Source organism: Podarcis cretensis (assembly GCF_951804945.1).
Source record: "Podarcis cretensis genome assembly, chromosome: 3".
In the NCBI taxonomy this organism is placed as follows: domain Eukaryota; kingdom Metazoa; phylum Chordata; class Lepidosauria; order Squamata; family Lacertidae; genus Podarcis; species Podarcis cretensis.
In genome coordinates this window covers 78,328,739-78,356,710 of record NC_137172.1, presented here as the reverse complement: position 1 = coordinate 78,356,710, position 27,972 = coordinate 78,328,739, and the positions used below count along the sequence as shown (strand labels likewise).

The following is a 27,972-nucleotide window of genomic DNA, read 5'->3' as shown; positions in this document are numbered from 1 at the left end:
GGCCAATGGGAGGCTCCCCCTGCGCCGGTTGCTAGAGGTCTCCACGTAAATCAAAGCGCAGGGAGCCAATGGGGGCCGGAGGGAGGGAGGAGCGGGGACGCGTGCCTTTGCAGTGGGCTCTGCCAAGCGGACTTGCGGGGGAAGCGAGCGGCGAGAGGAGCCCGAGGCGAAAAAGTAGCTGTCAAATGCGCGGCTCCTTTAAGCGGAGCCCTCAGTCCGGCTCGGAGAGTCATGGCGACCACAGCGTCTAACCACTACAGCCTGCTCACCTCCAGCTCGCCCATGGTGCACGCCGAGCCGCCGGGGAGCATGCAGCCGGGCGCCGGCTACAGGGACGCCCAGGCGCTGGTGCAGGCGGACTACGCGCTGCAGAGCAACGGGCACCCGCTCAGCCACGCTCACCAGTGGATCACGGCGCTGTCCCACGGCGGCGGCGGAGGGGGAGGCGGCGGAGGAGGCGGCGGCGGCGGCGGCGGCGGCGGAGGGGACTCGCCCTGGTCCACCAGCCCGCTGGGCCAGCAGGACATCAAGCCCTCGGTGGTGCAGGCCAGCGGCCGGGGGGACGAGCTGCAGCATCACCAGCAGCAGCAGCAGCAGCAGCAGCAGCAAGGCAGACCGCCGCACCTGGTGCACCACGCCGGGAGCCACCACGCCGCCGTGGCCGCGGCCGTGGCGTGGAGGACTGGCGGCGCGGCTCACCTGCCGCCCGGCATGGCCGCGTCCAACGGCGGCGGCCAGGGCGGGCTCCTGTACTCGCAGCCGCCGGGCTTCACGGTCAACGGCATGCTGGGCTCCGGGCAGCCGGGCATGCACCACCACGGCCTGCGGGACGCCCACGAGGAGCCGCCGCCGCAGCAGCAGCAGCAGCCCCCTCACCACCCGGACCACCTCCCCCAGCAGCAGCCGCAGCAGCACCCGCACGGGCAGCAGCAGCAGCAGCACCACCACCCGCACCACCACCACGAGGCGCACTCGGACGAGGACACGCCGACCTCGGACGACCTGGAGCAGTTCGCCAAGCAGTTCAAGCAGCGGCGGATCAAACTGGGATTTACCCAAGCGGACGTGGGCTTGGCCTTGGGCACGCTCTATGGCAACGTCTTCTCGCAGACTACGATCTGCAGGTTCGAGGCCCTGCAGCTGAGCTTCAAGAACATGTGCAAGTTGAAGCCTTTGTTGAACAAGTGGCTGGAGGAGGCGGACTCGTCGTCGGGCAGCCCCACCAGCATAGACAAGATCGCGGCGCAGGGGCGCAAGCGGAAAAAGCGCACCTCCATCGAGGTGAGCGTCAAGGGCGCCCTCGAGAGCCATTTCCTCAAGTGCCCCAAGCCTTCCGCCCAGGAGATCACCTCGCTGGCGGACAGCCTCCAGCTCGAGAAAGAGGTGGTCCGCGTGTGGTTTTGTAACAGGAGACAGAAAGAGAAACGCATGACTCCCCCGGGAGGGACTCTGCCGGGAGCCGAGGACGTGTATGGGGCCAGCAGGGACACGCCGCCGCCACACCACGGGGTACAGACTCCTGTGCAGTGAACTCCGCCGTCGGCGGGGAAGGAGGAGCAGGGGGGAACTGGGGGGGCCGAGCCTGGCCCCTTCCCTCGAACCCCTTACTCCTCCAACTCTTTCGATTGTTTTCTCCCTATTCCCCTTTAAAAAAAAAAGCAGACAAAACAAAAAAAGGAAGGAAGGCGAAAGCACTGAACTATCCTTGAAACGGTAGCAAAGTGTGTAATGAATGGTGTGTTTCTGACCTTTACAGGCGAGTAACCAGGCAATGAAGTGCAGTGAGTATATGGATGTGTGTGTCAGAGAAGCGAGTGCATGTTGGCCCCTTCCACCTCTCCCCCGCTCTCTCTTTCTCTCTCTCTCTTCCTTGCATCCAGGCGCAGGCAGATAAGAGAGACGCCCCATTGCAAATGTCAAGGCGCTGCACAAAACCTTCCCCCCTCTGGGTATAGGCGAAAGCCGGCCGGCCTTTTGTAGCAGGGAGCCTTGCCCGTTAAATACTTCGTGGGGTCTTCGCCAAAGGCGCCTAGAAGGGAAGCAGGGAAGAGGATGCTCTTCGATGCTCTGCAGCGCGCATTAGGTTGGATTGCTTTGGCTGGGGGTGGGGGGCGCGGATACAAAGGCAAATATGGTAGGCAGGTGTCATTAGAGAGAGAGAGAGTGAGAGAAAGAGAGAGTAAACCGTCTGAATTTGCACTGCAAGGAAACAGAAGTTTACAGATCTCTCCCTTTCCTGCCTCTGTCTGGAGGTGACTTGCATTTTGCTCTCTGTGTGTATGTGTTTGCTGGCCAGCGGTGGGACAATGTACAAAAATCCGTGTAAGCCTCTTTGTGTTGTTGGACGCGAAGTTTTGGAGTCAGCCTTCGGCGGAGGTCATGTTTAATTTGCTTTTTCTGCCATCTTTAACCTCCGGAGTGGGGGAAGCTGGGCTCTCCTTAGGGTTAAGTAGATCTTGAGGGGAAGCGTTAAGAAAAGGACAGAGACGAGAAGGAGGTGGGGGAAGAAACAACTGCCACTTCCCACACAGAGAAATGTGGCTGTGGATATGTATTTTTTCCCCAGATGCAAGGCAAGGTAGGTGTTTGTGTGAATGAGTGAGTGAAACGGAGATGGGGGCAGGACTGGGGGAAGGGACGTGAAGAATTAGAAATTTGCAGAAATAAGATTATAAGAGTGTGTGTGTGTGTGTGTGTGTGTGAGAGAGAGAGAGAGAGAGAGAGAGAGAGAGACCCATTCATGCTTTTCCAGCAGAAAGTGGCACTTTGAAAGAAACTAACAAGTTTTTTTGGGGGGGGTTGGAGTGTCAGATGGGAGAAAGAGAGAGAAAGAGAGACTAATGCTTAGCTTCACAGATCCTGTAGAAGTTCTCTGTATGACTTGTCCAGCGCTGCCCCTGCCCTATGCTGACATCTGCTTTTCAATTTGGAATGGGGTGGGAGTAGAAATTCAGCTCAAGAATATTCATTCTGATCCTTAAGATCGTCACTTGGAAGTAAGTTCCACTGATCTAAGCAGAGGTGCTCAAGGTTGCAGCTCTGGGCTGTGATCTTGAGATGCATCATTTCCATTTGGGAGAAGATAACACTCAGTTCCAGAGTGACACCCACTTTAGGTGGGATTTGCTTTCACATCATGTGCTGAAAAAAAATCAGGATTTAATGTAAGCGGACTAAGAACTGCAGTCCCATTCATCTCAATGGGAGGTTTCCAACTTACTTCAGCAAATATGTGGGATTGTATGAAGTACGCTCTGGAAAAGAGAGTGGATGAATTTTAAGCAATGATTAAACCCATTGAAATCAGTGAGGTTAAGACTAAGAAGGTAGCCAGGATTTCCCCCACTGTAATCAATGGGACTTATTTCCAAGTAAATGTTTCTATGGGGATTGCTTTAAAAATCCAAGTACTGTACTTGGTTTTCAGTGGTCAGTATGTGGGAGTCGTGGCCACATGCAGCTGGGTGAATTTCTCTTTAAGGTTTATTCTCACATTTTAGATCCATCCCACGTCCTTTCTTGAGACTTCAGCATAACATGTGGCATGAAAAGGAGCGGTTTAACTTTGTCGGCCTTTTCTCTTTTCTCCAAAGGGAGCCAAATGAAGAGAAAACAAAGCAACCAAAATGCCATTTTTCAATTTGTCTTTTTTCTGTCCCCTTTGTGTTAGTCATTTAATAGCTGCATTTTGCTTGGTAGAAAATGGTTAACTTTCCAAAAAGCAAAAGGCTCTAGAGAGGGAAGACAGGAAGGGGAAGTTGAAATTGTATATTATATTCTATATTGGGGCAAAGGGGGAGGGGGTAACCCATGAAACTGTGAGAGTGACATATTCATATTTTGAAACATCTACTCAGCACAAAAAGGGGGTGGTCTGTATAACTTTTTAAAAAATAATATTTACAAAGTTTGCCTAGTGGAGTGTTTGAGAATTCTGAGGCCAATGAAATATTCTCTCAGAGAAACTTGCAGATAAACATTGGAGGAAGTAGGTGGGATTTAATAATACTATATTCTTCAACTGTTTTTCTAAGCGCCAGTGTCTGGCATCAGATTTTTTTCCCCTCCCCACTTCCCCTTGAGAAGACAAATACAGCTTTCTGAGAAGCCTATTCATTGGGCCTTTATTCTATTTTTGCAACAGTGTTCCCCCCTTTAAAAAACTATATGGACACTGGTTTCTCTTTAATGGTATTGAGCTGCTGTTGATTATTGTATGGGGACAAACTTCTTTAAAAATATTCAGGTTGGGGCAGTGGAAGTGGCAAAATGGGGGGGGGCAGTGACACTTATTAATATCTGGGTAAGGTCAAAAGAAGGAGTTTGGGGGAAGCAGATCTTCTAAACCCTCCAATAAGTTTACTTAAAATTTTAAAACAAAGTTACCACACAAACCTTACCACTCTGTATATATGTTTAATATTTGTCCTTTGAAATGCAGAAATAGTTTAAATGTTTTCTTTGTCTATTTTTCTTTTTTTCCTTTTTTTTTAATGCTACCCAGGGAAATATTTTCATATCATTTTTAAGTGGGCTGCCTCAATGTATATTTATTTCTTTTAAAGCAAACAGGTTCTGGAAACTGTTTTTTCTGTAGCTTTAAATGAGTAGGTGAACAAACAAACAAAATCTATATGGGATGTAATATTTTTTTTTTGGTTCAGTCTCTTTAAAGAAATACTTTGTTTTTTGGTACATTTGGATGTGCTTGTGGGGAAAAATAAAAGCGCAGAGATCCTTATATATTTATGTTAAAGTAATATTTTATTATCTACATAAAACAGAAATACACAAGACCTTTATAGTTTGTTCGAGTTATTGGCATATCTTTTATTTTCCTTTTAAAAAAAAATAGTACTGAGAGTGGCGACATATTTCTTTGGAAATGGGAAATATGTGGGAAGAAATAGAATCTAGCCTTTCTATTGCCTTGCATTCTCTGTCCTTCCTTCTTACTCCATGACATTTTGGAATAAAATGTATGCCTAATCTATTGACAGATTTCGCTGGTATAATTCTGGCAGCTGGTAGAGTACAGGAGGAATGTGGGCCGGGAAGGAACACTGTTAGGTAGGCACAATTGTCTTTCCAAGGTTCGGCCTTTAATGCTGGAAGCCACCGCAGTGTGTATATTTTGATGCTCTGGGAACCAGTTTCTCTTGGAACGCGTGTGCGAAGAAATATATAGCTGGTTGGAGGTACACAAAATCTAAGCATCTACATGTTCTCATTGTCAATCGCTGGGCTGGGTTTTTCGATGTAGCGTGTGCCGCTTTGGGTTGCGATCATAAGCTCTTACACTTACTTGGCAGTAAAAAGTTCCATTCAAACCACCAAGACTATATTAAGTTGAAGGGCAAACCACTTTCTCTAGAGTAGGCTCGTTGATTTCCCATTGCAGTCCATGGGATTCACTGCAGCTCTATAGCCACGGTGGATGGATAACTGCAGCCCAACGCCTAAGTGTTTTGTTTTTAAAGGAACAGGGCATTGTTACTATTTTTAATCAAGCTCTTTTAACGCTAAACATGCGGTTGTTTATCTTGTACTTCCTTAGTCAGTCTTGCTTAGCCATGTGCATTTTGTCTCCTTCCAAATCAAAGTTTTGTCTGGTAGATTGCCAGTTCTTCTTTAGACATTTGAAAGGCTTCCGTGGGCTATGCGACGCTTTCGTTCTTTCAAGTAACAAATAAATTATTCTTTGGAGTAATTTCTACGCTGCAGTATAGATTGTACAATAGAGATGCAGCCAGATCCCCAACTGAGGAACAGCTCAGCTGAAGTGCTATAATCTAACTGGACCCGCGGCCCTAAAGGTTGTCTCTTGGAGGTGAGTTCCTTTGAAATCAATGGAACTTTACCCTCAGGAAAGTGAATACAGGAACTGGAAGTTTAGTTCCAATGGAACCTGGACTTTCCAACTAAGCAATGCATAGACTGGATAGATTGCACGCCAGCTCAAATCAAATTGCTTTCGCCCAAGCTGGGTGTGGTTCAGATTGCTAAAGTGTGTGCACACGAACAACATTATAGGGGGCGGCTATAATCCCGCTATACATTTCTGTGGAGCTTCGGTTTAGGTCCTTGTGGACATGACTAGGTTACTGGGTGCTATCGCCGTCAATAGCCCATTTCCTGGGAATGGCATCTTCAGCGTTAGCATGTTTTGGATACTAACACCTTCTTGCCTAGTTTCTTGCGTTTTTAGAAGAAAACTCCACCAACGCCACAGCCACTCCGCCCTAAGTCTTCCCACCACAGCCTTTCCCCTTTTAACGATAGTTTCCAGGCTTATTAGATTTAATCATCTTTTCTAACTCCTAGTCAATATTACACGCGTCCCAAACAGATTCAGCTAAATGATCTTATCAATAGTCTGGAAACGAAGTGACAGAAAGAAGGAGTGTTCTGTGACCGCAGATATGCTGATGGGTAAAATGTTTAAGCTGGGTATAGATTGAATGTCCCTTGGTCAATAGCTCGCTGAATTGTCTGTATTTTTTTTTTAATAGTGGGGGGGGGGGTGTTTGAGGAGTGGAAAGCTGGGCAGCATCTGCCCTCTGCAGGACATTTCAATGGTCTTGGAAATGGAATCTTTTGCTTCTTCCCCCTGCGCGCGCGCGCGCGCCACCCGAGTTTGTGTGTGCCTTTGGAGTGGTGGTGGGATCACGTGCGCGACGCTTGGTTGGGCCAGGTGTGATTTTTAGTTGAGCGCCTGGCTTTCATATCTGAAAGGAGGGTTAGTTTGGAAAGAAGCCTTTCCCTTCCTCCCCCGCTAAAGAATTGGAGCCTCCTGCCTATATTGATAGAACTGCGGGGTGATGGTTACAGCGTTGGGACAGAGAGAAACTTCTTTGGGAGAGGAGCTCACCCAGGGCGCTTCAACCAAGGATTTAGCGTTAGGGATATTGAGGGGCATATCTTTAATCGAGGAGGAGGAAACTGGTCAGGTACCGTCGAGGTTCCCTTTCACCGTCACCTTGTATTAACTGTCAACAAGGGAAGTCCTGTTGTTTCTTTCTGCTTTTGTGCTCCCCCCTCCCCTCCTTAAAGACTGTCACCAGGGTTTTGTGGAAAGAGGAGTTGGTGTCCCAGTAACAGCAATAAATACCAGGAGAGCGGTGGGAAGTACTGGGTGCTAGTCAAGGTGTGAGCGACGCTTCTGAACAGCTTCTGAGCATCTCTAGACAATAGCAAAATAAGGGCATGCCCTCATCTCTTGCAGGAATTGACAGAGACGCGAGGATGTTAGATCTGGTATCAAGCTGTGGACGAGAAGGCCCAGTGCTTGGGATTGAAATCCTAATTTCAAAAGTGGCTTGAGAGAGAGGAAGAGAGTTTATCTGAATAAAGAGAGAGGCATGGGGAAGTTGCAGTGATAACAATCTTTTCTACAAACAATAATAGTTGAAAATCGATTCATTCTTCGACGGAGCTTCAGTTTGGCTTCAATGCCTTGCCTAATAAGGAGGTGCTAGGAGTAGTAGCGAACAAGAGATGTTTTTATATTTTGCTTTTTTTACTTTTGGATAACAGAAAAAAGGAGATGTTCTCCCAGTGTTTCTTTTATTCTAGTGTTTTTAGTTGTTCAAATGAGAAACTTTTCCGTCAAGATGGTCTTTCTTTCCATCCTTCCTTCCTTCCTTCCTTCCTTCCTTCCTTTCTTCTTTCTTTCTTTCTTTCTTTCTTTCTTTCTTTCTTTCTTTCTTTCTTTCTCTAAGTTCCACGGTTGATGTTTACATTTTCTGGGCCATGTGATAAATGCATATGTAAACGTTGCTGATTTTTTTTTTAAAGAAAGGGTTTTTTCCCCCACGAGGCGTTGGTATGGAGGCAGCTTGTTGCTGACTACTGACCACCTCGATCCACAAACTAATTAAGCCAATTTGCTTGCTTGTCATTCCATGCGGATTTCAGCCTCCTTGCCGTCAAAAATACTCCCACTTCATTTGCTTGCGATCCGGAGTCGAAAGCAACGCGGGCGCTTACCGCTGCTTGCCTCCTGCCCTCTCTCCCATTTGCTGGTTCTGACTTACCTATAAATCCTGGAAGGCAAGAATATTGGCAATAATTTGGCACAACTTTAGAATAATAATAATAACAACAACAAAAACGGCTCACCGTTTCTAAACTTCCTAGCCTGACCTGAATTTTTCAGCTAAATCCTATTGGATTTGCTCTGACCTCTCTGAATACAAGAGAACAGAAAGGCCATCTCACAAACAAATAGAAACCCGCCTCTTTTCTTAAACTTTATTCAGTGTCTTTCAATACAATTCCCCACCCCGCTCGGGTCTTAGACTTGCTTCTTTGGAAGTACGACCCACAGAGCTCCAGGGTTTTACTTCCTGGTAGGTATGCTTAGGATTGCAGCCTTTTACCCACCTGGTAAAAGTAGAAAGGTTACGCGGTATAGATACGGATCTTGAAACTGGGAAAGATTGCAGGAAGTGAACCAGGGGATTTTGGAGCGAGGGTGTAACTTTCACTTGTCAAATGTGGCAGACACCAAAGCGTTAACGAAAGTGATAACTGAGAGTTAGCAGGTGTGTATGCTACATTATGTGTACCATACAACAGTAAGTTAACTGCATATTACTGGAGAAAACAACTTCCTTGTAAAATATCCTTTATGAATGCAGAATTTTATATTTTTATTTTAAAGTTTTAAACGGGATACTGTAATTATGTCTCAAGCGATGACAAATCACCCAGGCAAGGAGAATGCCATGGCATTTCAGTATAAAGGCTGCAGTCAAATCCATATTTTTCTGGATATAAGTCCCATTGAGATCAATAGGTCCTACTTCGTGTGAAGCACCCTGAGATCTTAGATGAAGGGCGGTATATAAATCTAATAATTAAATAAAAAATAAAACCCTTAGGATTGCACTGAAATGAACATAATTTGCAATTAAATGCAGGCTTGAGGAAGATAGAGGTTTCTCATTCCTGGGCAGGTAACAATGGCCGCATTTTAGTTTGTTTCTCAATCCCTAGATTGTGTTCGAATTTTTAAGACTACACTCCTTACTTGAGTGTAAGCCCCAGTGAACGCAGTAGGGCTTTACTTCTAGAGAAAATGCATAGAATCGGGCAGAAATACTACAATCACATGCAAATTCTATGAAATTCAGGTTTAAGATGCAGGATTTAAAATCCCATGAATGAAATAAATCTCACTGAACTCAGTAGGAGTCATTTACAAATAAACATGCGTAGGATCGTGCTGCAAAGCACATTTTTATTGGAAACAAAGTTCTGTGGTGAGAGTTGATACAGTTGAGAGAATAATATGCTTCAGACAGAATTAAGCAGCTGGATCAAACGCCAGCAGAATAGCACTCGGCTGCTTGTGAACCAGCTTGAAGGTCGAATACAAACACACACACACACACACACACACGTGTGCAGATGTTTATGTTTAAAAACCCACAATCACCCTGTCTGTAGCACACTTTAAAAAAAATACTTTAGCTTGACAGCTTATTGTTTATATGATTTTTAAAAATATGCTTGATACTTAAGTATCAAGGGAACCGTTAAAAAATTAAATTCCTGTTAATGTAACTGGCGATTCAACCCACTTTTTCAGGGAAAGTCCCATTACAGTAAACAGGGCTTGGATCGAAGCCACAGCTGGAAAAGAAAGGGTTTTTAAAATCAATGGAATTTCTGTCTAATTTAGAACTGGAATATTAGTGTAAATAACATTAAAGTCTATTGGCGTTTATTTGTTATGTTACATTCCAGCTCAGTGCTGGCTCGGCCACAAATCAGCAAACCATGGTGATTTCCATACACTCTGGGTATCTTAGAACGATAAAGGTCGATTTGCAACAGCTTCTTTTGCTTATATTGGCATCCTTGCAGGATTCACCTATCCTTACGGAACTCCTAGGTCTTTCAGAATGGTTATATTTTATCATCTGACACCCTGTTCTCCACTTGCAAAGGGGGGGGGGGAGGAGCAACAACAAACCATTGAATTGCAAAGGGAATTTCTTTCAGCAAATGCGTGTCTAATATCTGGAGTTTTAGCTAGCTTCATATGGTGCCACATTTGAGCAATGTGTTTTGCCAAAGCGAAAAGCTGAAACATAAAACCATAGGGAGAAATAAGTGAGCAAAGAAATTATGCTTAAATAAAAGAAAAGCGGAATAGCTGAAAGGATCGTGAAGGAGACCTCTAAAGGGGACCTCTTAAAATGTCATGGCCTCCTTTCTTTCTCCCGAGTGGGAATAGTTTTTGAACACTGTCTCTAAACTAGTTCCTCATCGTAGGCTAACTAGCAGTTCTGAACAGGGAAGACGTTGTTGAGCTCCCAACGAGTTTTTTAATGGCATCGCCAACAAACAAAACACCTCTGCTCTTGTGTATGAGACCACTATAGGCACCTTAATGTCTCTAGTTAGTAGTACTATGCAAACATATTTCGAATTTAACTTGACTGTCAGTCAATGAAGACTTGACGAGTGGAAATGGGTCTTTCAAAAAGACTTTCAGAACACTTTTCTGCAAAGCTGTTAAAACTCAAGAGCGGGCATTCAGACAACTGACGACCCATAAACTTACTGGGAAGTAAAATTATTAACGTAATGAACGTATTGCTCTAATATGGGATTTGGAATTCTACTAGAAAGCGAGTCTCGTGGATTCTTACGGACATGACTGCTAAGTAAATACTCTTTGAATTGCTACTCCTCTGAATCCATTTTTGGGTGGTAGACATCCAAATATTTTGCCTTGATAAAATAGGGAGCCAGTGTGGTGTAGTGGTTAAGAGGGGTAGTCTCCTAATCTGCTGGGTGACCTTGGGCCAGTCACACTTCTCTGAAGTCTCTCAGCCCCACTCACCTCACAGAGTGTTTGTTGTGGGGGAGGAAGGGAAAGGAGAATGTTAGCCGCTTTGAGACTCCTTAAAGGGAGTGAAAGGCGGGATATCAGATCCAAACTCTTCCTCTTCTCTTCCTTGACTGCTGGATTTAGCAGGATACCAGCAAAAGGGGTGGGAGTTATAGGTCGTCCCACAGATCTCGGTAGGTGAATACAGAGGACCAACTTAAAAATCACGCCATGTTTAAATTAATTAATTAATGCGTTTTGGACCACTGGTCCTTACTGTCGAGTAGGCATGCTTAGGTTTGCAGTCTTGAGCGCCAAGAATGTGCACGATAACCGTGTTATCGTCCTTATCGCTGCTTTTGCGCCAACCCCGAGGAACTGGCTAGATCTAAAACTGCACTGAATCATGCGAAGGATGGTTGCCAGGATCTAGGACCAAGGGAGAGACAAGTGTAGGCATCGCTGGGCTTTTGTTGCCGGAAAGAAATTGTCTCCTAAATTCCTAATGCAGTGTTGCCAGTTTACTGCGAAGCCAGTCCCATGTTATTCAGTGGCATTTACTCCCCAGAAAGTGTGCACCCGATTGCAGATCTTTCTTTTATCCCCCTCGCGCCCCTGCCAAGAGAACAGAGCCATTCTGGCCCAGCCTCTCCCCACCCTCCAGGCTTGGTTTCCAAGTCTAGCCGGCCCAAGGAACTTCTAAGCGAAAGTTTTCGGCAGCCCGTCTCATTCATTAATTGCCCGTCCCTGCTCGCTTCATTCATGGCTCCTCCAGTCATTCATTGCCAAGTCCACGGAGGCACCAGCTCCTTGGTCAGTAGGGGAGACGCACAAACAAGGATGGTGCTATTTATTTCCCTCCGCCTGTGGATTTCGAAGACATTCAAGCAGGCACAATCATTAAACTAATTTGTATTTGATTGTTTGGGCGGACGAGGGTGAGTTTTATTACACTAAAGCATTCAAGCACGCACGCACCGCTGATTAGCAGTATACATTAAATAAAGTTGTTTGTACACATTGTCTTACCACATATAGGCAGCCTTATTATTCTAATTACTCTAATTAGGGCATTGCAATGGTTTCGATTTGATTTGAGGAGGCATGGATTCGTGCTAGTCCTTTTGGAAAAAAGGAAACCGCTCTCTGTGAGCAGGTTCTCTCACTACTTCCATTTACGCCTTCAAAATGCATCACATTATGGGCCAAATTCATAAAGAACCTTAGGAGACATCAGAATACAGTAGAATGTTTAAGGATACGGAGTCTAGTCTCAAGAGAGATAGTATGTGCGTGTCCCACCCCTCTGCATTATTATTATTATTATTATTATTATTATTATTATATTTCAACCAACCTCCAGACCAACAATCTGCAGCTTCTCCTACCTGCTCCCCTCCCCAAGGTCTCTCCTCTCCTCTCAGCTATTATAACGCTCACTTTAGAAAGAGCTATCTTAAGTATATATATTTCTGGAAATCTGTTTCATAAGCTTGAAATGAATGTGATTATTATCTGATATCGGTTCATCAAACGTGTTACATCTATAGGGGACTTATAATTAAATTCTTAATTCTGTTTGAAACTTCTCCCTGCCCATGCCTCCCCCCCCCCCGAAAAAAAAAAAAGCCAACAGCCGAGTCTGGGAAAGAGATTTTACATTATTTAAAATATTCCTTCTTTCCCTGTTTTTCTTTTTTAAACGAGCAGCGTTGAAAAATGTCTTTGCGGAAGAGGCATGAATTTGTTGTCTAACTAACCAGCCGAATACAGGGTTCTCTTAAAACAGGACTGTTGCGAAGCTTATACTTCTCATTCAGCAGAAACATTCTTTCCTTCTGTGTTTGTCTGTCTTTTTCCTGGGAAATCCGGCTGATTCTTACATCCACCTGCACCTTGGGGGAACTTGCCTGAAAGAAGCGCTTGCGGTTAGGCGAGTAAAAATGTTCTCCGTGGCCCGCTTGTGCTTCCAACAGTTCTTAAAACTGTGGATTTGCAACGATCTTGTAGATGTGTTTCTCATACCCAAACTTTAGCTAACTCTCTGTCTCTTAATACATCGCCTCTCTACAGTGGAGCAAAGGGAGAGAGTTCCTGATTGACTTTTGCAGATCACCCAGTTGCTCATGTGTCTTACAAGCGTGCCCACCCCCCTCACCATCCCTTCCATCAGCTGGGAAGCCTAATAAAAAACTGACACCCCCCCACTTTCGCTGATTGTACCTAAAGGTGAGGGATAAACGGCCGTGAGTGTGAGTGTGTGCGTGCCTGCGTGTGTTTAATGCACACCAGGAAAAACCACCCGCCTAAGCTCCTTTGTGAGGCTTTGGCTGAGGAGGAGAAGGCGTGTGGAGGCGGCTGGAGCCTTGAGTTCTCTGAGAACTCCCTTTCAAGCTTGCTCGGGCCTGCTTTGGGTTTATTCTGCAGCTCTTGGTTGCTTTGAAAACCAGGTGGACCCTCCACGGTTTGAGAAGCTCAAGCCACATGCTCTCAGCTTCTGGTCCACCCCCCCCACCCTCCCCATTCATCCCACCGGGCCCACAAAGAGAGGGAGCGGAGGGAGACAGAGGGGAGGGTTTGCGCTGAAAGGGATCCAGAGGCTTCCAGCGCCAGGAAAAAAGGAGTGGGGGGCGGGATGGTCTTGTAGAAGTCGCTGCAGCCCAGCCGAGGGGAAGAGGACGGCCAAGGCGAGGCCCCGGGTTGCAGGGAAGGGAGAATTCGGCTGGGGTGGCTTGCCCGCCTGGCGGCTACTTTCCAGAGGAGATCAAATATTCCTCCAGCAGAATCGCGAGCGAGAGAGCGCCTGGAAAGGACGAGGGCGGGAGGAAGGGGCGGGTGGGAGGCTTTGAGCCAGCCAAATGCCCCTCTCTGCCATAACCATTCTCTGCGCCCCTGGATTTATCCTTCCCTGGGGAGTTCATTGTACAACACAGCCCGCCTGCCCTTCTCGCATGAATCTGTTTTGTAACAAAGTCTCCCCAGCGAGTGTATTAGAGAATAAAGCCTCTCTTCCCCCCCCCACCCCGTCCCTGCCCTCTTTCTCCCCACCCCCCTCCCCATCCTTTTGATTCACGCCCCCCTCCCCTCTTTCCCTTCACTACAGCATCTGTTCTGGGAGCGCTCTTCTCGTCCTTAACTGCAGGGAAAGAAAAGAGTGGAACTCGGGCGCCCCACAGCGGACACGAGCGTAACTTGCTGTAACAAACAGAGGCAGCGGGCGAGAGGGCGGGGGGAGAGAATATATATATATTTTTAAAAAATCCAGGCGTCTAACCTCCCGCGCCTTGTCCAGTTCGGAAATAAACTTGCCGATTAGGATATGTCGGTTTGAATAATCGCTTTTCAAGACAAACCGGCTCATGTCTGAAGCCAGCCTGTAGCAGAAAGGTTAAAAGGAGAAGAAACATGAGGTGGTTTTAAAAAAGAAGAAGGGGGGAGGGGGAGCGTCTCCCTCCCGTCATCACCTCCTCTTGTTTATTTCTTGCTTCTCTCCACAGATCTGGAACAGATCAGGGATTTCTGTTGTTGTTTTAAGGCCATACGCATCCTCCATAGTTCACATTGCAACGGGGCAGGATATTGGTTCAGTCCCTTGGTTTCATTTGAATTGCCTATAAATCTGGTATAATTTTAAAATACAGCCAGCAAGGTCAAAGGTTGCTTTTGTTTTGTTTTTAAGTCCAGATTCAAAATGCTTTCATAGATGTAGTAGTTCTTAGCTTCTTTTTGTTTTCGACTTTGCATTCCCACACATTTGTAATTCAAAATCGTGACATTGGCTGGAAGGTATATTCGTTTTCAAAACAGATCTCTTCTGATTTTCATCCCTATAGCTTTCTGCAGTGGGTGTTAGAATCTGGGCAAAAGTCTTCCAGTGGAAGCCTTCGCAATGCAGTGCCTTTTCCTTCTTCTTTCTTTCAAACTGGGTCTCATTTGTATCTAGAAATACTCTCGAATCTGAAAGCTCCCCACCCCCTTAACAACAAGAGAAAAACCTGTGCTGGATTGGACCAAGGGTTCAGCAAGGCAAGCATCCTCTTTGCAGCATGGACCAGACAGATACTTCCAGAATTGCCATCCCCCCCCCCTCACCACCCCAAAACCTAAACTATTACTGTTGCTGGGTGCCTGCAAATGGTATTATTCAGAGCTATACTGGCTCTAAACAGGAATGTTCCCTTTAGTTATCCTAACTAATAGCTGTTGAAACTGTTGACAGTCTTATCCTGGATAGGAAAGCTGCCTAAGCCAGAGGTCATCACTACATATTGCGGCAGCAGATTCCATAAGTTAATTATGCATTTGTTCAAGGTAGATATAGAAACTGTCTGCAGTTATTCAGTGGTGTGGGCAATGTTCCTCAACTCATATTCTGGATCACTTTTATACCCCCCCCCTTTTTTTTTTTTTTACTTAATATGTCCCAACATCGAGCCCTGCCACACACTGGTGGGCCGTGCAATGTATTTGTGCCTGCAACAGAAAACAATAATTTCCCCAACAGCTGTTAAGGTTCCAATCCTACATGTGCTGACCATTTAATACAACAAGACTTGTTTTGAAATAATTTATTATAGACCGCTTAGAGTTTTCACCTACAATCAAGCAGCATATCGATTTTGTTAAATACAAAAAATAAAATAAAATAAATCAGAGTAAGGATAGATAAGATCGCACAGCACAGCTCTTTGTTTTATTCCTGCATGTGTTAATGACTCAAGAAAGCCTTCGTCAGCTGGGTTCTTTCCAGATGTTTTGGACCACAACTCCAATCAGCCCCTGCCAGCATGACTATGGTGGAAGTTGTAGTCTATGGTGGAAGTTGTAGTCTAAAACATTTGGAGGGAACCAGACTAGCTACTTTAAGAGGCAATATAGGAAAATGTGCAAAAGCCTTTATTAGTAATGTTCAGGCTTTCATGGGACCATTTTACACATCACCAAATGCCCACAGAGAAGTGTAATTCAGATCCTATTTCTGAAGTATGATGCATGATCCTATGTGCCCTAAGAAGCCACAGCTGGCAGTCAGTTGTGCTTCAGCTTGTACACACAATGCCTGCATGCAGTCATTTCTACATGTGCTATGATTCACCTATCAGGGTTGTACAATTTCCTGTATGGATCCTGATTCCATGTAGGGATTTTGTAGTTTAGTTAAATAATTTATATCCCATTTTTTAATGCTGGAGTTTATCCAAGGCAGCTATGTCTGAACCTGACAGCAGATATGTCCTACGAAAGCACAATGTACTCACAACGTAAGGCAGAAACATACACAGCAGATGTGTGCCCATTTCTAAAGAGAGCTCACTTGCAGATAGCTTTTTTTCAGGTAGTCAGACAGACCAACCCTTGAAATCATACATACATTAAGCGCAGAAAGCTGTGCGGTGCAAGCAGGTGTGGGAATTCTCCTATGCCTTGTGTTAGCTATTAGGCAGTTTGCCCCAATCTTCTAAACCAGCAGTGGGAGAAGTTACTATTCATCCAAGTTTGCATATCACATAGCGTGCACAGTAGATAGGCGAGTTTGCTGTTCCGCTGTCTGCAGTGGAGTCAGGAAGAGTATTGGTGTTGGGTCATTCCGCAATCAGTGTTCCTGATGCATGAATCGGAGCTCAAGCCAGTTTCCCAGCATGTGTTTCCCTTTCTTCTCAGCCTCTGCATACTTCCACAAAGCAGCTTCTGGTATTCTAGCCACCACAACCTCACTCACCTGCTCTGCAATGATAAAAAAGGTAAAGGGACCCCCAACCATTAAGTCCAGTCGCCGACAACTCTGGGGTTGCGGTGCTCATCTCGCTTTACAGGCCGAGGGAGCCAGCGTTTGTCCGCTTCCGCAAACAGTTTTTCCAGGTCATGTGGCCAGCATGACTAAGCCGCTTCTGGCGCAACGGAACTCTGACACCAGAGTAGTGCACAGAAACACTGTTCACCTTCCTGCCAGAGTGGTACCTATTAATCTACTTGCACTTTTGGCATGCTTTCAAACTGCTAGGTTGGCAGGAGCTGGGACCAAGCAACGGGAGCTCACCATGTTGCGGGGATTTGAACCGCCGGCGTTTGATCTGCAAGCCCAAGGCTCAGTGGTTTAGACCACAGCGCCACAGGCATTTCTGCAATGATACCTGTCCACAAAGTTGATACCTGGGGATCAGCAGAAGCTGAAGTACTGCCTTGAAACAATCAAGTCCCCAAAATAGGAGCTGTGTGTGCCTGTCCCACAGCAGCTATTTCTATCATTTTACAGCTCCCAAAAATCCTGCCCTGATCCTCATCCAGCAAAAGAACTCTTGTAGTGACTTTCCAGTTGGTGTAGCTTAAAAAGAATATTGCAGCCTTTGAGATGTGTTGATGCTCCTTTGGCATATGAGACTGAGTTGTTGCCTTAGGGAGGTTGATGTAGTATATGAACAGCAGCTGTCTAGGTTTCAACTTAAATAAGAATTTTCAAGTGGCATGTCCCTATGTTGATATTTATAGTCTAATCTATTTTTTAAATCCAAGTTTGCTCTCATTTCCATGATGAGGCATTTCCTGCACTGATATTCACTTATCTTGGATCGTGCATGCTTTGTTCCACTACTTCTCTTTGGAGGGATATTCTAATTCCACCATCCTTGAAAATTGCTACAATCTCTATCAAGATTCAGTACAGTTCAAATGAAAGCTGTAGTAATCAGAATCTAAGGCTGCAATCCTGCGCACACTTACTTTAAAGAAAACCCCACTAGACATACTGGAACTTTCTTCAGAGTAAATATGCCTAGGATTGCACAGCAAGCCTCCCAGATTCAACAAAGATCACAAATGTTTGCATCAGAAACAGCTCCAGGTTCTTGAAAAAGACTTCACACATAAATTGTGTGTGTGTCCTCCTATTTTCCTGTTCTCCATATCACTGATGATGACTTAACTGTGTTATGCAATCTGTGTTTAGAAATACATTAAGAATGGAGGAGTTCACAGGATGAAAAGGTGGGGATCTTACCCAGATAATTTAGGATTCAGAATTGGCGTGAAAGAGATTTTCTAAGCACAGAAACGCCCGTTTCAAGTTGTGATGCTTATCCTTCTTGTCTTGATAATCAGGAAGGAGCCCAGAAATGTTGACTTTGTTTTCAGGACTGGCAAAATGTAGCTCTTTTATCACCTGTGCTGTCTTCTTCATATGCGTACGAACACGCTCAGACACAAACTCGGGGCCAGGAGAAATCACTTTTTTTAAAAAAAAACCAGTGTTTAAGTCCGCCCTCTTGAAAAAAATGTTTTTTAAAAAATGTCTGTTATATCTGAGATACAGTACGACAGCAGTAGATTGGAACCCTACCCAGTTAACCAAATAGCACACACTATGTGTATGTCTGTCTGCACCCTTCAAAGTAATGGGCACGTTCTTCACCTGTACCATTTTTTTCTTTAGAGAATCTTTACGTAAACCATATATGGTCTAAGGAGAACCAAGCCTTTTCTGACTTCAGCCTTTTTCTCTGGGTAGTTCCCATCTTATCCCAGTAATGTACACATTATGCACATATTGGATGTTACTTATTCACATTCATCTAGCAGCTGCAGCATGATGGATAAGAGCATAAACTATAAGCAAAGATGCCTTCTGTTCAAGACACAGCTTCAGAGTTGTCTTAGGCGAATTGCTGTGACTCAGACTCAGCTCACCATCAGTAAAACAGAGATGAAAATACTGGTCCGAGTATTTTCATCTTGTGGTGGCGATTATTTAAATAATTTATTTTTATTATTTTTATTTTTATTAATAAATTATATCCCGCTCTACATTTTTATCAACACGGCTTACACAACACAATATGAAGTACATTCAGTATTTTGGGTATAAGCATAGAAGTATAACGCATGTGTGTATCAGTGTGCACACATACACACACACACACAAGTGTTTCCAATACAGACACATGCTCAAATCTACATGACTAAACATGCACCTAATTGCTGCTGTTCTTATACCATTCGTCCTAGGAATGGGCTCACGGATTTCAGAGGGATACTTTGGTGTAAGTGGTTTGATGATTGCGTACCTAGCCAGCCAGTATGTCTGTCTTTCTCTTGATGGGGTACACGTTTTTGTTTTCTTTTTTTAAAAGCAAACCTCTCACAAACATGCTCTTTGTTGGAAATCTTTGGCAGCATATGAAGGTTCAGAGGCAGCCTGTGTTTCTTCCTTCTTGTTACAGGAAGAAGACTGGGGAGATGCTCTTCCCCTCCCTTCAAATCACCCCCTGACAACGTTGCTTCAAAGCTGCCTTTAATTACGGAACAACTTGCTTGATAGTCGGATAGAAGAATGCGGCCTTCCCTTCACAAGGCATCCAAATTCCACATGCTCCCCTATCTATTCAACTAGCCCTAATGGGCTTTAGCTTTCTCATAATATTATCATTATTATTATTATTATCTCTGGGGTGGTTCTGGATTATGTGGGGTTTTTTGCTCACCACATCATGTCTTTATCTCTCTTTCTCTCTCTCTCTTTCATTGTTGTTACTGCTGGTAGTGGTGGTGTACAGTTTTCTCCATGGAGTGAATCATTCCTGTTTAAGACACAGTAGGGGGAAATGCTGCTAATAAGCAGGATCGCTATCATTTCTGGCTACTCTTTCCTAAAGCTTTTATAACAAGAACTTGGCAGGAATGCACTTTCAGCTAAGAACTATTAAACAGTTAAGCAGCCAACACCTAACGAAATCTTCCACAAAGAAGACAAACTACCAGCAGACATCTAAACAACTTTTAATACTTTAAATTAAAATACATTTCCTTGAACAATCACAAGTTGGTGACACCTAGAAAATACATGGGCTCCTCCAAATACCTCCCCCCGCCCCGAAGAATCCAATTGAATTATGTGGAGCCGCCCTAAAGTAATTGCTCAAAGGGCTATGACCCATTCAGTTCTTGAAGTGTTTCCTATGTTCACTGAGCTTATGTGTACAAATCACCTTTTCTTTTTTTGCCTGGTTGCTGCAGAAAGAGGCAAGGGCACATCTGCCACCATGTAGCTGCAAGCCTATTTCTAAAGCAATGTCAGTAGGCAAAGGTGATTCGCTAGAGGCTAACTGTGGCCGGCCTCTGAAGTTGGGGACAACTTTTTCGAGATAATAAATTTCCATGGAAATGTATGGTGTGCTCTGAAACTGCTCTGGATTAACCAGTATAAGTGTTCAAGGTGATGCCATCTGTCCTGAAGGAGGCATCGGAAAATGTAAAATGTATAATGGCCAAAAAGATGCCGACTCTTCTTCTTTTTAATGGGAGCCTCTTGAACTTCAGAAATTTGTCCAATAAAAAGATATCACCTTTCTTTATGGTATCACTTATTCTTGATATGGATCAACATGCTATTTTACACACATGTGAAAGAGACATTCCAAACCTTTCTAGAATCCATATAAGCCTTGGGTGGCAAAGAAATCTTACAGGCGGGCCTAATCATGTGCTAAGACCAGCGCAAATATTAGCATCGACTGCACCATATGGAAGAGTTTGATGATTGCTTCACCGTAGGGTAAGTAGAGTCCTTAGGTTTGCACTACACAGCAATTTACATCTCAGTTTAGCTGTGCCAAATGTTTCTATAACATATTTAGCCTGATAATGCTCCCACAAAGGGGAGAACATGCAAACTAGGTAGATGAAACAACCGCCTTTCAGTTCGTGAACATTGTCCCTCGACCTGTTAGAAATGTTCCTCCTGAAATGTAGGTCTTCTATCCATTGTCAACAGCAGGTATATTCAACCTTTTCAGACCTCGAACCCACTTTCAACGAGGACATGTATTTAGGAACCCATTTCTTAGTCTTTTACCACATACTTGCATGGCAATAGCCCTCCTGCTGTGACCCACCAGTCGAAGACCAGTGCTGTACGGCATCCTATGATATGAGCTGTAATAGTGCTATATTAGTTACACTCTCTCTTTTCCCTTAACAACATGAGAAACTGACACTTGAAGTAAGCAATGACCTAATTTATGTCTAGGTTCTTTTACATCACTCTTATAAACAAGCAAGCAGTTTCTGCCCCAGTGCAGTACGACTACAGCTCAGCTACAGCATCTCTCAACACAGCTGCCTAGGAGCTGGAAACAGATTTGTCTCATATCCCCACCATGGTCATTGTTTCCCAGCAAGGACTTGGTCTTTTGGAAGCACCTAAGCATGTGTGTGTGTGCGCACAAGTCAATAAAAAGTTAAATGCCAAGTGTTGTGTACTTTCTATTAGACACAGTACATTCACACGCGCAAAGGGGGAAGATACAAATTTCTGCATTAAGGATAGTCAACTTCAGAGTACTGTAATAATAAATTGTGGTCATTAGGAAAATGCACAGATACAGTATTCTTTTTTTTGGGGGGGGGCTTACCTTGTTCTGTAAGAGGCCATGTACTTGATTTGTACTATATAAATAATGTTTTTCTACATCTCCGATATTTAAAACCTTCAAATTTTGCAACCAGAAACTGAAATGATAAAATCACGATTAATTGCACTGATCACATCATTATTATTTGGTGGTATTCAACCAAGTTTTACTCAGAGCAGATGCTCTCCTGTGGTACACACCCACTGAAACATCACTGTGGTGGGGAACCATCCCTGCAAGAAAGGTAATATTCACACCTTTCATTTGTGCAAATTTATTCAGTTTTAAGATACCTTTTTGCATCAAAAGAGGCTTGTGAAAAATATAGATTAACTAATTGAAACAGTACGTCTGAATCAGGGCTGACATTGTATGTACAGTGCTAAAACAAACAAACAAACAAACAAACAAACAAACAAACAAACAAAAACAGCACATGGAGCACACTGAACACACACTAAACTGTAGTGTGTACACAAAGGATGCCATGAACATATACCTAGATAGATTGCTAGTTTCCCTTCATTTTTGTGGGCTAGATTCAATCACCCTGTATTTGGGTATTTTCTAACTATAATCAATGTAACTGCATCAGTTTAAGTGACTTTTGTTCCCGCTATTCATGCAGTGTTAAACACTGGATAGAAATGTTTTATACTTCTCAGTTCCATTTGTATCTTTCCCTTTTGGCAGAATCCTGCCCACAAACCCACCCCCCAAAAACCCCATAGTAAATATAAATTTGTTTTCTTCCCAACACAGAAAAGGAACATACAAATATACCTCCAAATATCCCCCCCCAAGATACAATTCATTATATTGTATAATTTGCATTGCAGAAACACTAATTGTCCTTACCATTCTACTATGATTTTAAGGATATCAGAGACATGAGCTTGCCTGAGTAACACACTCAGAGACATAGGTTGATACTGCACAAAAACTACCCCCATTGGAAACAATAGAAACAGGACAATACATTTTAGATGATCTTTGAAAAGATGTTGGCCTGAGGCCAAATACTGAGAAAAAAGCACACAAGCCAAGCTCAACATGATTGTAGCACATTAGCAATTAAAATTTTGTTTTAAAATGCCTCCTTTGAGATAAAACAAAACAATGCAAAGCTTAACTTTAAACTGCTCTTGAAATTCTTTGAATAATTAATGGAAGCAGGTGCATTAAGTCTTATTGTGGACTTGCAAGCTATGATGGATTCACCATTTCTTTCTAGTTAATAAGTAACTTGGTTGCCTTTGCTCTCTGGGAAAGTGCACAAGAAACTGACTGTTAACCACAGGTTGAATGCAAGTGTCTGGCTACCTAGGTAAAAGTATGCACCAACCATAAGTTTTGGTTCAGATCCAGATTTGATGCTTTGTAAAACCACCTGATTTGGCCCAGAACAATTCAGAGGCTCCTCAGTTTCCCCTAGGTGTCCAAGTCCGTTTCATCCTCCCTACCCACATTTATCATTGGGATATCAAAAATTAGCTATAACCTTTCCCTTTTGACAGAAATGGATGAAATTTGCAGGTAAAGTAGATTCTCAAAGGCTGATAGAGCCATTTAAAAAGTTTGTTTTCTTTTTAAAGGAAACATATAAAATTTAGATTTAGTGGCAGAATAGATAAATTTGAAGGCAAGGATGCACATTCTGAGGGTATAAATCCTGTTAAATCTCAGAATGATAGATGCAGTGGTTTTCCTGCAAGGGCAGCCATTACCATTTTAGGATGAGAACTACTTAAATCTCTCCTAGTGTATCATGGGTAAGTAGTGTGAAAATTGCAAATGTGAGAGAGGTGCCCCTAGGAAAACCTGCCAAATGCAAACAGCTCTGGGGTGTTTGCATTAGGCACCTTTACGGTTGATTTTGGAAAAGGAAGAATTAAGGGATCCACTTTCCAGGTAAAATAATTCATTCTACTTAGAGGCTAACCACAGCCCATTGGTTGGATCTGATCTAGCAAGCTGCAGGAAGTGGCTTTTCAGCCACTCTTGATCTGATCAGAAGATAAAGTGATTTTATCACTTTAGAGAGTGATTGCTAAAGAACAGACAACATGCTTCCTTTGTCAGTCGCATTGCTGAAATGCTGCTTGTGTGTTTGTGCGAGTGTATGTGTGCCTGCATGTCTGCGTATGTGCTAAATATGTGCTTGTGTTCTGTTTGATGTAGTGAATCTATGTGTAGGAGTGTATGGTTTGTATGACTATTCTGTGTGTGCATGCACAGGTGCACTGCCATGTGGCTCTTGAAGGGGTGGCTGAATATCCAGCTACCCTGGATTACAGGCAGGGCCAGTCCAAGACCTGAGGCGAACCACCCACCAGGGAAGAAGGGGTGAGTGAAGATCTACACCAGGAACCCAAAACTACATTTATAGCAAGGGTGGGAGGAGACCAGCAGCCAAGAGACCGCTGTAGAGACAGTATGGGAGTGAGGCTACTAAGGAGGAGGCAGATCTAGCCTCCAATGAGCACATCACAGCCATTGCTGACACTGCAGTGATGGCGGCAACAGCAAGTGATACATTCATTGGAGTTGGATCTGCCATCCCTGTGGATCCTGCTGCCTGAGGTGGTCTTCTCACTTTGCCTCATGGGAGAGCTGGCCTTGATTACAGGATTGACCTGTGAGTCACAGAAGAGGTCTTCCCTCTCTGGTGTTTGCTTGCCCTTCTGCCATCAACCCACCCTTGTCCAGTAGTGTTATGACCAGCTTAGAGATATTCTCTTTGCTTTCAGAATACACTTGTATTCTGCATTAAATAAAATGCCTGAATTGCCAAGGTGTCCTGAAATACTTCAGGGGTCCCTACTTCAATTCAACACATACCTAATTTTCTCACAAAGCATCTGACTTTTTAATTTTTTAAAAAAAGACAGCCTTAGTTCAATATTTCATTTTCTTCTCTCATACCCACCAAATCACCCAGGGGTAGAAAAGGTATTACCAATGGATATAAGAGTCTTGGACAGGCTCTTTGCATAGGGAGAGAGGGCTGTGTCGAGCATCACTCTAGAGACCTCATTTCCAGGCCTCTCTCATTGTTAGGATATGACCTAACAATAATAAAAAAATGGAGTTGTTTGAGTTTTCTCATCATCTTTAACAAAATAAAATTGCCTACCCCCTTAATTTTTTTAAAGAATATATTAGTAATAATGATTTTATAGGCTGTGTGCAAACTACAACAGCCATTACATCTAACTTTTGCAAGTACTTCACCACTGGCTTTTTCTTCAAAGGAATCCTTAAGCTATCTTGGCTATTTCCATATTCTGCTTCACAAACTCTCTTTGAAGGAGCGTGTGTGTGTGTGTATAAAACACAAACCAGCAACTAATAAAAAGGCATTATGTAACAGCAATTAAGTTCAAACCATTCTGTAATCACAATTCTGCACCACAATTTGGCTTTATTAAGTGTTTCTAAAAACATGTAAGAGGGGCTAGGGAACAGAGGCACACCATTTATTCTGATCTGCACACTAAGTACTTCACAATAAATTCAGTCAAAAGAGAAAGATGAATTAATTTAGCAAAACAAAAAACACAAAAAACCCCAAACCAGCCAGTCAGAATAATATTTCAATAGCTATCTTATACAAGCAGCAGAGAGACCAAATTGGTGAAACAATTAGTAATGAAACTGAAACAATTACAATATTATCTGAGATACCTATAATTTCCTTGGGAATATGAAAAAAAAATGTTCTCAGTGCTGCATTTACAGGCACTTTCCCATGTTACTTATCTCAATACAATAAAAAAAATGAAACCCACAATCAAATAAAAATATAGATTTTAATCATTTCCCCCCCAAGCTGGTCAGCAGGCAGGAAAACTAATACTGCTTTAAAAATACTTGCTTAGAAACTATTCCAAAATAAATTTTATTTTCTTCAGTCTTTCCACAGAAATGACAACAACCCAACTCAGAAGTAAACATATTTTAAGCCTCTCAAATTAAACGGCTCAAGAGTGCTTAATTTTGAGTTTAATTGTGGCTATCAATTGCATGAAACAAAATTTCAATTCAATTTCACTTTTCCACTCACTGATATCAACTCTTTTTTAGCCCTTAAACATGCACTTAACATGTTTTTTATTCCTGCTGTTCTTTTGTCTTTTATGTAATACAAACCCTTGAAATGCTAATGATTCTGATTATAGTTTTAACATTTTCCAGCTTCTAATATGCAAAAAAAAAAAAAAATGCCACAAATAGAAGCATACAACATAAAGAACCCAACCTTTACCTGAAGAACAAATATTCTATCCAAACTTTTGTTGTTGTTGAAAACTTCTCTGTTGCTCTCCCCCCCCCCCAACTTCAGTAATAGGTGGTACCAGTGTTTCTGATAAGCGCACTTCAAAACAAAGTGTGCTCCAACATTGCCATTTTTATTTTGAAGGGAAAGCTGCCAATTAATAGCTGTTGCTGGTGAGTTGTGATCACACAGTAAGCCATAAATAGTAATTTCTCTGCCTTTCTCCTGCCTTGCAGCTGAGGCTGGAAAAGTGGGTGGCGGAGGGACACCCAAGCTGCATTCCCATGGCAGTTAATTCCATGTTCATGATATTTTCCACATTGTATTTGATCTCTCTTTCTCTCCCATCTCCATCTTGGGATATACGCCTCCTCAAGTTCTCTCCATTGCTTTCTGTTGTTTGCTTCCATGCATTCACACAAGCCCTGCTGTTAGTTGGAGCTTCCACATGATATAAAAGTCACTTCTGGAACTATAGTGAGCTTTAGTGGGCCTGTAGTGAAATACAGCACAAATTTAGCACTCATTTCAATTATTATTTGCAAGCAGATTTGTTTTTTGTTTTCTGGAAGCAAAGAACACAAAAATGAGCACTAAACTTCCACGGTTCCAGAAGTAGCTTTCACATCACATGTGAAAGCTCATACAGTGGTACCTCGGGTTAAGTACTTAATTCGTTCCGGAGGTCCGTTCTTAACCTGAAACTGTTCTTAACCTGAAGCACCACTTTAGCTAATGGGGCCTCCTGCTGCTGCCGCACCGCCAGAGCACGATTTCTGTTCTCATCCTGAAGCAAAGTTCTTAACCCGAGGTACTATTTCTGGGTTGGTGGAGTCTGTAACCTGAAGCGTATGTAACCTGAGGTGTATGTAACCTGAGGTACCACTGTATATAATGCATAACCTAACAGCCAGAGAAAAGTTGTGAGAATGGAATAAACAATCATGTGAGTGCAGCCGCAGTCAAGAAGCCTCCTTCTGAGGCATATCGTCTGAGGTCTACCATTTCTGGTGATGGGGAGTAGAGAATCACGTAAGCAAGAAAAAGACAGTGGCTGCTCCTACGTTCTGTCCCTTCCTCGTGAAATGCCTTTCCCTTGTGTCTGTGGCATTTGGGCTTCCTCAAAACAGGGATGAGGAACTTCTGATCCAGGGGCCAAATGCAGTCTTCAGACATCTCCCGTCCCCTCTCCAAGCCATGTCTCTCACTAGCCCTTCTCCAGTCCTTCACAGAGTGCTTTTGCCCAGGTGAACTGTGTCCCTGAACCATAAATGCTGTCTCTCACTAGCCCTTCTCCAGTCCTTCACAGAGTGCTTTTGCCCAGGTGAACTGTGTCCCTGAACCATAAATGCTGCCTCTCACTAGCCCTTCTCCAGTCCTTCACAGAGTGCTTTTGCCCAGGTGAACTGTGTCCCTGAACCATAAATGCTGCCTCTTGCTTGCATGGCTAGAGAAATGAAAAATGTGTGGGTAGAAACTTCTGACTTACAGTAGACCACATTTCCGCCACATATAACTATGGTAAGAGTCTCTTCCATTGTTCCACACACTTTCACTCCTGACTCTGCCCACCTCTAAAAGGTTCCTATAAGGTTCTTTGAAGGCAATGTGGCCATCCAGCTCAAGAATGTTCTCCATCCGGCTTTAGAGACATTTGTCCTTTTTAGAAAGAGGTTCAAAGCTAAGTGCACCGCTTAAGCCCCAAAGCACTCATCTAGCTTTTTGGGATAATAAATGGTGTATACTAATAAAGCTGTTCCCTGCTATCTTGTACTGTATGTCATAAAACTTTTTTTAAAAAAATATTTTTAATGAAGGTTTTCTCCATTTGGTGAAAATAGGTGAAGCTCTGTAATGGGCATTCTCATCTAAAAACATATTGCTCTGTGGGAAATGGATATAACATAAGGATTTGGGGAAGGATCTAGGAAAAATATGTGCTGTGGTAGCACTCTGTCTAAACCTTTAGTTTTCAGACCAGTAAAAAGATAACTAATTTATTTTTTCTTCAATTCTTGCAGTTCTTATTCCATACTGGTGTGATTGCACTTCTTTCAAAAATAACCAATCTTGTATTTCTGTAAGCATTAGAGTGTTCAAATTTACAGAAAAAAATCTTCTTTACAAACACCATATTTTACTTTAAGACCTAATGTTTTTTCATTTCAAAAAATTCATCTAAAGCACTAGGTCTTTTATATGGGATAGGACCAAACTGAAAATACACGAACACTCCACAACCACTATCTACTCTCCAACACTCTGAAGCAAAACATTATCCTCAATGGATGCGGAATACTTTTTCCTTTCTTTTTTGAGTTAGAATATGGACAAATTAGTCTTTTTAAAAAAACTAATAGTGATAGAAGGGATGCTGCCTAATAATCAACCAATCAATCAATCAATCAATCAATCAACAGTTTGACTGTGTTGTAAAATTCCTC

General features: G+C 43.5%; 1 protein-coding gene across 4 annotated transcripts; it reads left to right on the top strand.

Annotated features, from left to right (window-relative positions):
* The first annotated feature begins 115 nt into the window (after positions 1–115).
* Positions 116–20,186, top strand: POU3F2 (POU class 3 homeobox 2). 4 transcript variants are annotated; one of them, XR_013837602.1, is made up of 2 exons: positions 116–1,756; positions 19,060–20,186. XR_013837602.1 is itself a non-coding variant. In XM_079971714.1 (2 exons), the coding sequence occupies exons 1-2, from the start codon at positions 232–234 to the stop codon at positions 19,132–19,134; spliced, it is 1,125 nt and encodes a 374-aa protein (XP_079827840.1). In that variant the 5' UTR covers positions 116–231; the 3' UTR covers positions 19,135–20,186. The 4 variants fall into 4 exon arrangements, 3 of the variants coding, with proteins under 3 accessions (XP_079827840.1, XP_079827839.1, XP_079827841.1); XM_079971714.1 differs by having other exon boundaries at positions 116–1,281; XM_079971713.1 differs by having other exon boundaries at positions 116–1,509.
* The last annotated feature ends 7,786 nt before the right edge of the window (positions 20,187–27,972 follow it).

Excerpts from the sequence above, each read along its gene's own strand:
- POU3F2 (XM_079971713.1), top strand. The coding sequence starts at position 232 with ATGGCGACCACAGCGTCTAACCACTACAGCCTGCTCACCTCCAGCTCG. Across the intron at positions 1,510-19,059 it reads CGCCGCCGCCACACCACGGG|GAAGAAGACTGGGGAGATGC; the intron begins GTACAGACTCCT and ends TTCTTGTTACAG.